Source organism: Rattus rattus, chromosome 6, assembly GCF_011064425.1.
Source record: "Rattus rattus isolate New Zealand chromosome 6, Rrattus_CSIRO_v1, whole genome shotgun sequence".
In the NCBI taxonomy this organism is placed as follows: Eukaryota; Metazoa; Chordata; class Mammalia; order Rodentia; family Muridae; genus Rattus; species Rattus rattus.
The window spans coordinates 31616488-31625874 of NC_046159.1; the positions used below are offsets into that span (position 1 = coordinate 31616488).

General features: G+C 45.2%; 1 protein-coding gene across 2 annotated transcripts; it reads left to right on the forward strand.

Annotated features, from left to right (window-relative positions):
• The first annotated feature begins 3276 nt into the window (after positions 1 to 3276).
• On the forward strand, positions 3277 to 3761 carry LOC116904635 (mth938 domain-containing protein-like). Of its 2 annotated transcripts, XM_032907430.1 has the most exons (2): positions 3277 to 3463; positions 3548 to 3761. In XM_032907430.1, the coding sequence occupies exons 1-2, from the start codon at positions 3323 to 3325 to the stop codon at positions 3683 to 3685; spliced, it is 279 nt and encodes a 92-aa protein (XP_032763321.1). In that variant the 5' UTR covers positions 3277 to 3322; the 3' UTR covers positions 3686 to 3761. The 2 variants fall into 2 exon arrangements, with proteins under 2 accessions (XP_032763321.1, XP_032763320.1); XM_032907429.1 differs by having other exon boundaries at positions 3308 to 3700.
• Positions 3762 to 9387: the final 5626 nt, after the last annotated feature.

The following is a 9387-nucleotide window of genomic DNA, read 5'->3' on the forward strand; positions in this document are numbered from 1 at the left end:
TACAGTCTTCCCGGGTGCCCAGAAGGAAGTCATGTGACCACACAAGAGTTATCCCCACCACACCAGCTCACACTACACTCCCACCAATCCCCACTCCTCCTGTTTCTTTCCCCAGGAGAGGAATGGCAGCCATCCTCAGTTCTAGAAGGTCCCTCAGACTAAGATGACGGCAATGCCACCAGGAACCAGGTTCAAGCCAATCAGTGTCTGCCCTTCCCAGCTCTTCTCATTGGTCCAGGAGTGGTCATGTGACTGGATCCAGCCATAAATAACGCAGGAAAGAGTAACCTAGTTACTTGAATGAAGAAGCGTCTACTTCACTTGCCACTGGCAGTCATCTCTGGCCAACCCAGAGGATGACTGGACCTAGAGCCAAGTGGGAAGTGGAACCAAAGCCCTGCTGTCTAATGAAGCCTAGCCGACTGACCTCTGGATATTTTTCAAACTTTCAGCGTCCAAATCTGTCATAGGTAGCAGGAAATGAGTAGCCAAGTCAGCGACTTCTCAAAACATCAAGGTGAGAAGAGAGATAATTTGTTTCCCTGCTCCATGCCTCACTTTCTACAGTCTTCTACAGAAGAAGAGATGGTGCCATGTTCAATAAAGACAGCCAGAGCTGTTGTGGGGCCAGGCTCTTGGCATACCAGCACTGCTGTGAGAACTGTCAGTCCAGAATTCCGCGTGCAGCAAAACAAAGCAAATAAAATAATCCCCAGAAATGAAGAAATTGAGAGTCTCAGGACAGAGCTCAGGACCAGCAGGTCTAGCCTAAAGGAAGTGCTTCGAACATCTTCTTCAAATAGTAAAAGAAGACACACACTTAGGATTTGTAACAAAGAAAAACCACAATAAACTTATGTGGAGGGAAATATAGCAGCAGAATAACAAAATATATTCATGACCAGAATTTTCAGTATCCTCAACTTAATAACAATTAAAAAAAAACAAAAAACAAAATGGATGAAGCCTGTAGCCTGTCCTTGAAATCACTCAAATGATGAAAGACAACAAGACAAACAAAAGGATGTCCACTTTCACCATTCCCACTCGAGTGGAGGTCAGGGAATAGAAATCAAAGATGCTGGGTGAAAGAAATTGTATTGTTCATGGTCGCAGACAACATGGTTTTCTGTGAACTGAAAAAAAACCAATAGGAATCTACAATAACTTATGGACTAGTAAGTTCAACAGGGTTATAGGTTGTAAGACAAGTATACAAAAATAAAAATGTTTTTAAACAGCAGTGAACAAATGAAAATGAAAGTTTGGAAACGTGTCCTACTTACGAGAGCTCAAAAAATCTCTCAGGTATCAATCGAACATACATGTATAGGATCTATAAGCTGAAGACTACAAACGAGAATCCCTGCATCCTCTCCAGCAGGGGAGAAAGCTTGGGTGCCACAGCTGCCGTTCCTACAAGAAAAGATCAGGCAGCTTAAAAAGCACAGCTTTTCCTGAACTGAGGTGAAGAGCCCCTGCTCCCTGAGATCTGGACCCACACACAAATCCAGAGAGGCACACACAGGACCTGAGATAGAAGCTTCTGGAATCAGAAGACTGTGAGATCGTGTTAAATATGCCTGGACTCGCACACGAATGAGGGAACCTTGGGGGACACAGTCTCAGATTCAGCTACTTCTGTGAAGCTCACCAGACTATCATAGCTATGAGCCGAAAACATTCTTGTCCTGGTTTGAGAAGAGGAAAGGGGAAGCAACCACCCTGAAAGAAGTGAAAACATCCTCTGCTTCAAAGTACCACACAACCCCCGAGGCCTTTCAGAGTCCCTGTCCACCTGCAGAAAGGACATTTCCCTGACTCTGGCGCCCCCTAGCCTTCCTGCATCAAGCCTTGTCCTCAAGTCTAAGAGACTGGGATTTGCCAGCTCCTGGCTTGCCAGCCGTGCCCCAGGGCAGTGAACAGCAGATGACAGTCAACAAAGGCTAAACACACAGATCAGTCTGACAGGGAACAGCTGGGAAGGACCAAAGACTCAGAAAGGACTTTAGAGGAAAGAGAGGCTGCAGCACAGGCTGCTTTAGCAAACATTTAAAACCTAAACCCCAGCGAGGTCAACATGGAAACCACACGCTAAAGAACTACATATTTGGCACTTGGAAGACATTTGCAGGTGGATCTCTGTGAGTTCAAGGCCATTCTGGTCTACATAGTTTCAAGCAACCAAGGCTATGTAGTAATATTCCATATTAGAAAAGGAAGGAAGGAAGGAAGGAAGGAAGGAAGGAAGGAAGGAAGGAAGGAAGGAAGGGAGGGGGGGAGGGAGGAAGGAAGGGGAAGGGAAGGGAAGGGAAGGGAAGGGGAAGGGAAGGGAAGTGAAGAAAAGGGAAGGGAAGGGAAGGGAAGGGGAAGGGGAAGGGGTAGGGAAGGGAAGGGAAGGGAAGGGGAAGGGACAAGATGAGATGAGACAAGACACACTTCAGCTTCCATTTTCTGACACTCTTGTACCAAAAGCAAGAAAGAGTAAGAGTCTACGGGCTGGGGGTGGGCATGGCTCTATAAGTAAAGCATCACTGCCTGAGCGAAGACCTGATTTGGATGCTCCAAACCCAGGTGAAGCTAAGGCATGGCGGTGTGCCTATATTCCCAAGGCTCCTATGGTGAGATGGGACGTAGAGAGGGGGAAACCCCTGGAAACTTTTGCCAGTTACCTGGTGTATGAATGACAAAGAAGAGACCCTGCCTCAAACAAAGTAGAAGGCACACATGGATGCCTGAGGTTGACCTCTGAGCTGTATTCATATGCCAAAGCAAGCTCGCTCTCTCTCTGTCTCTCTCTCTCTCTGTCTCTCTCTCTCTGTCTCTCTCTCTCTGTCTCTCTCTCTCTCTGTCTCTCTCTCTCTGTCTCTCTCTCTTCTGTCTCTCTCTCTCTCTGTGTGTGTGTGTGTGTGTGTGTGAGAGAGAGAGAGAGAGAGAGAGAGAGAGAGAGAGGGTGGCACAGATGGTAGAACTGCCACAAAAGAAACTTAAACTGCATATTATTCATGTGCCAATGGCTTTAGTGGAAGCCATAGGCCGCATGCAAAAGGTGGTTCATATACGTGCAGTGATAGAAATTCTGAGAATGTGGGTCACATAAGGGCAGTGGTGGAAATTCTGAGAATCAAAAGAGAGTCCGAGAAAAATATTCAATGCAGCAAACAAACAAGGAAAAAGGGATACTTTGGGTGGGGCATATGCTGTAGATGTGGCTAAGAAAAGCCCCCAAGATCACTCAGCTCGCTGCAGGGAGAGGTAAAGTGCAGGGCTGACTGGAGGAGCAACCGAAGAACAGAAGCACTGCATTTCAGTTCAGTTGCTTATGGCTTCCCCTAAAATTGCTTCCCTCTCTTGGGGACAAATGAAAGTTGAAGGCTCTATCTTATATAAGGACTGCAAAGTATGGCCAGGAGGCAGTCCAGCTTGGGATTGGAGAGAAACAGGAACTGAGCATTCTCCTGGAGTGCAGCCGGCAGACATAAAGGAAGTTGCTGAGAAGGGTGTACAGACTCTAGTGATTGGCAGAGGAATGAGCGAGGCCTTGAAGGTGCCTCCATCGACTGTGGAGTACCTCGAGAAACAAGGCATTGATGTGCGAGTCCTCCAGTCTCACACAGTGAAGGAGTACAATGCCTTGGTTGCCCAAGGCATAAGGGTAGAAGGTGTCTTCCATTCCACCTGCTGATGGAGCCTACAGAGGAGAATAAACCTCTGGGCAGCAATGCCTCGAGTGCCTTCCATTCTCCACATCAGCCTCCACTGTGTACTTTGGACATATGTTCATGTTCTTGGAACAGATTGATGGGAGGCTAAGGCACAGTTCTTGCCCTCCAGGTTGCTTAAATCAGAAGAGAGATTTGCTGATGTTTAGTATTGTACTATGTGTTAGGTTCAAAGTATGAGAAAGTTCAAACAAAAATAAAGGTTGAAGCTTGGAAGCAAAAAAAAAAAAAAAGGAAAAAAGAAAAGAAAGAAAGAAAGGAAGAGAGAAAGAAAGAAAAGAAAAGTCCCCAACCTGAACACAAGTCAATAGAAGTACCCGAGACTAAAGTGCAAGGAGGAAGTGGAAGTGGAGGGGATAGAATGGTGAGAGGGGGAGGAAAAGAGACAGAGCACCAGGAGAGGACCGGGAAGGTCATGTACTCGCTGGGGAGGACCCAAAGCATCCGTGCACCCTCAGGCACGTCTTCCACCTTGATGTGTTCACCGACCCAGACATTCATCAGACATATCCTTTCAGAGGGTTTAAAAATTATTTATTTATTTTTAATTTGGTGTGCATTAGTGTTTGCGTGCATATATGTATGCCTGTGTGAGGGTGTTGGATCCCCTAGAGCTGGAGTTACAGTGGTGAGCTACCATGTGGCTACTGGGAATTGAACACAGGTCCTTTGGAAGAACAGGCAGTGCTCTTAACCGCTGAGTCATCTCTCCAGCCCCCTCTGTGTGAGTTTTAATAGTACTTATTCTCCAGCCTCTATGTCGCCTTTGTAGATCTGCCCAGATGGTGGGACTGAGAGTTCCAATCCCCAATCATCTAGTCCTTCCTATGACCAGCCTCATTCAGTTCAGAATCTATCCAAGATCCCTACCTTGAGTCTGCTCAGGTGTGGCCAAAATGGGGCTCTTTTGTTTTGGTGCATGTGTGTGTGTGTGTGTGTGTGTGTGTGTGTGTGTGTGTGTGTAGGTATACATATATGCACATATGTATGGAGGTCTGAAGTTGACATCAGGTGTCTACCTTGGTCATTCTTCATTTTTTATGGAGGCAGATTTTTTCAATGAAGCCCCGAGCTCCCTGATTCTGGATAGTTTAGCTAGTGATCATAAAGGGCTCTTTCTAAGTAGTAAAAGATGCTTAAATCTCTCAGAAAAATCTGAAGATTTTAGGGGTGCTGTGCTAGAAATAGTAATAGAATAGGAAATTGACTTACCCTACATGGTGCTTGTGCATTGGCTGTAGGATGTCTTCTCTATTCCTCTGTCCATGAAGAGGCCCTAGTGATGTCCAAAGCAGTAAGATGCCAACTGAAAGGCTCACAACCATAGTCTACAAATTATTGGGAGTTTACATATGAGTACTAATGAAAAGGATAGGAGGCATTGTTTTGGATGGGGCTCCTGAATAGGTCAAAGCTAAAGAAAGGAGTTACTTGTGCTAAAGATACCCATCACCAATTGAAAGCTGTTTACTGACCTAAGAAGACAGAAGAGAAAGATAACAGCCAATTCCCCAACCATGACAGCTCCAACTGACATAACAAAATCCTTCTACCTTACTTGTCACACAGAAATGGAACCTGAAGTTAACCTAGTGTTACCCCATCAATTACCTGCCTGTTGTTCTCTCTCCCTGTCCCTGCCTGACCCAGAACTGGTTTTGAAATGCCCAGTGTGTGTTAGTTCTTCTGTCTGCTTCGTTCAGGTCCTTCTCTATCTGTAAAGTTTACCCCACTTGACTCATGGACACAGTGACCCTGTTTTATAGATTGAAGTATTACCCTATGCTAGAATGAAACAATAAAGCCTATTAAGAATTTTAAAACAACCTCATGTCATTCTGTTCTCTAAGGACAGTAATTAATGCGTTGGGAAGCTGTCCAGTTTCTCTCACAGCCACAGATGCTCCAGGGCCTTCAGGCGAAAGAAGTCAGGTGACAAACAGGGAGAGAGAGGGAGACAGGAAGAAGCCCAGTCTTGGAAACTGCAAAATAATACCTGTTCTGTTTTTTCTCATGAAGATTCCCGGTGCTCACTGACACTGTAGCGCTCTGAGTACTCCGTGACAAACTCACTCGTTCTTCTCTATTTACCCCAGATTTTCCAAATGTCATTTGACTTTGAGATGTTTTCCAAATTGTCAGTAATAGTTCAGGTGAACCCATCTTGGGACGGACTACAGATCTGATAGATTACAGACCTCCGTTTCTGCAGATGGACTTCGTATGTAGCAATTACTTCTTTCTCTTTGGACCAAATGCTTCACCGTCTCATTTTCTCCCAAACTTTAGGCCAGTTTTAGGGACACAAAGTAGCCAGTTGTTTCTTGCTTGAAGATCCAGGACAGTAGAGAATAACCAGTACCACACTCCTAGGGTGGCTACACACCAGGAGTCCTCAGCACTCCCTGCATGTCAACCAGTTTTTTCTCATGACAACCCTATGTGTGTCATGTGCACGTATGAAAAGAGGACCAGAGTCCCTTGCCGGGTCATGAGTCAAACATGTAGAGAAGTTTTCAGTTTTATACTTTTTCTTCCAAAGTTTAAATGATTTCAGCCCGTGAAATAAACTGACACACAACAACAACAACAAAGGGGGGAAAGAATGCACAGATTTTTATTCCATGCTTAACAGAAAAGCTACACATATCCGGTATGAGTCTCACAGAAGGACAAGATGGCTGAACTTCCTGCTGGAGTTTACAGAGGAAAGGAGCTGTAGCGTTTAGGCTGTGGAAGGCCAGAGAGAGGAGGAGGGCGGTGATATCTTTTTTGTTATCATTTAGCTCAGTGCTCAGGGATTAGACCCAGGTTCTCACATAAATAAGCAACATCCCAAGGGTTGTATTAACACACATAATGTCTCCTCCCCAGATAACAGTCCATCTCTGTCTGGGCTGCAAATGTCAAACCCTTTCTCCCCCATTCCCCAATTCTCTCCAGCAGTTCATGCAGGCAAAACACCACACATAAAACATAATTTTTAAGTATATACATTTAATGGCTGGAGAGCTGGCTCAGTGGATAAGAGCACACGCTACTCTTCCAGTGGGCCCAAGTTCAGATACCAGCACCCACAGGAGGCAGCTCACAATAGCCTGGGTAACTTGAGTTCCTAGGGATCCAAGGCCCTTTTATGACCTCTAGGGGTACTCACATGCACATCCACATACATATACATGAACACACACACACACACACACACACACACACACACATATTTTTAAAAATTATAATATATATCTTATTTAAAAAGAATAAAGGAGAGATCAAGACCCCTCTCTGCTTTTGTCAGCAATTGCAATGACTAAATAAGTGGTTCAACTGTAACACACACACACACACACACACACACACACACACACACACACACACACACCAGATCTCAGGGTACATCCAGAACGTGAGGCCCTTAGGTTCCAATCCCAACATCTCGGATAAATTAAAAGAGTAATAGAACAAGGATTTTTTCACCAATCCCTTTTCCTGTTCTTTTAAAACACGGATGAAAGACCAAAGCTTACAAGCAACTGACATTGTACAGAGCTCTAACACCCAGCTGGGGTGAATCTTCTCCGTGAATCCTAGCCTGGCAACATCCTTCTTAAGGAATACAGAGACACCTGCCAGATAAGCTAGCAGCGACACTCAGCACTGGCTGAAATCCGGTGGCATATGTCTTTGGAAATGGCTCTCAAACATTTTTATTTCGTTGGCACGAGCTTTCCATCAAAACCTCAGAGCTATTAGATCGAACATGAGGGCTTTTTAATAGCTCCTAACGCAGTGAGCCACGGTAATTTAAAAGAGCGGATGAGCTGAAGGGAGCAGGGGGATTTCTGCTGAGGAATGCAAATGTGTTCTCTGCTGTTCGACTTCTGCCTCTTCCTGAGCAGAGGCAAAAAAGAAAAAATGCACACAGGAGTGGGATGGAACTTTCCAGCTGCTGGTTTTGTGTTAGCAGGAGGGAGTGTGTTGTGAAAATGAAAATTACTGATAATTAGATGTAAATGACTGCAAGGGAGAAAAATGGTGACGGATTAAAGGCTTTTTATTTCTATCAGGGGCTGAACCCTATTGGTGGCTGTGAGAACCCGTGTGTCTTTTCCAGGGGAATTTAGCAGTGTGCTGACGCTTACACCCAGCAATTCCACTTCTAGGCAGCAAGCATTTTAGGATTTATTTGTGTGTGTGTGTGTGTGTGTGTGTGTGAATTATACATATGGGGGTGCACATGCTGCAGCCTGTGTGTGAAGGTCAGAGGGCAACCTCTGTGGAGTTGTTCTCTCCCCCCAGCCTTCTGCGGGTTCCGGGACTTGAACTTAGATTGTTTGACTTTCATAGCAAACACCTCTACCTGCTGAGTCATCCTGCCAGCCCTGGGAATCAATTTTACATCAACACAGTACTTGGCATGTACAAAAAGAAATACCCAGAGGGCCAGAGAGCTTGCCCAGCAGATAAGAACACTTGCCATCGTGCCTTATGACCTAGGTCGGGGTCCTGGAATCCACATGGGGAAAAGAGAGACTGGATTCCTCCAAATTGTCCTCTGACCTCCACGGACATGTCACAGCATGTATGTGCTCACACGAAGACACAGAAATGTAAAAACATTTCTAAAGGGACAGCCAAAAAGACACTCACTGTCTCGTGTGTGGAAACTTGAAATGGGGCTGGGGGGTTGGCTCGGTATTGCAGCATTGGCTAGAGCACTCGAGGCCGTGTGTCATACTGCCAGGATTGCAAAAGGGAAAGAAGAGAAATAATCTATGTCCATCAGAATGTAATATCCATATTTTAGAGTAATTCTTTGCTAGTAATCGGAATGAAATACATCTATATACTCTGAACGAAGATGCCCTTGATATGTGAGGTGACAAAAAAAAAGCAATTTGGAAAATAATATCTTTCATCCATTTCCATTTAAAAATGTTTTCGATGTTAATATATTCCTAAGACGATCTGGAAGAACATGTACTGAAGATTACCAGTGGTTTCCTCAGGGGATGAGATGTATAGCTTGTAATGTTTACATTTTTATGAGCACGCATTACTCTTGCCAGTGAAGGGGTGGGAGGAATGTTGAGTTATTTCCTCGAGGAGAGAGAGAAGATAAGAAACGGCTGGTAATATGGTTCATTTGGTCTCCATGTGGAAGGGCTCTGTGTACTTCCACAGTGAGTGCATCTCGCATCCAAGTAGTCTGGACAAGAGTGAGGGTTCCCTAGAATGAACCAAAATGTTGTTGCCAACACAGGAAGCCTGAAGTCCAGAGTTTTCCTTCCTTCTTCTTCTGCTCTAGAGACTCCCTCTCCACGTTGCTGTCCTGAAATTCCACTCATGGTTTCCACCCAGCTGATTTCTTGTTTCCACCAAATGCCTCCCCATTCAAGACCTGGCTTTGTGGCCCACACTTCTTCCTCTGCTGCCCCTCTGCTCCCCAATTCATGTCCTCTTAATAGAAAGATTTTATATTCTTAGCACTGAATGCCTGCTGCGTGACCTCACTTGTTTGTTTGTTAAGTCTGTCTGCCACAGACCCTGAGTTCCTGCATAGCCGAAAGCTATAACCTGGTCACTGCAAAATTCCCAGCACCAACTTCAGTGCAGTGTGGCGAGCGAGACTCCAAATAACCATTTTTCCAACTGAGTGCATCAGAGC

Excerpts from the sequence above, each read along its gene's own strand:
- LOC116904635 (XM_032907429.1), top strand. The coding sequence starts at position 3,323 with ATGGCTTCCCCTAAAATTGCTTCCCTCTCTTGGGGACAAATGAAAGTT.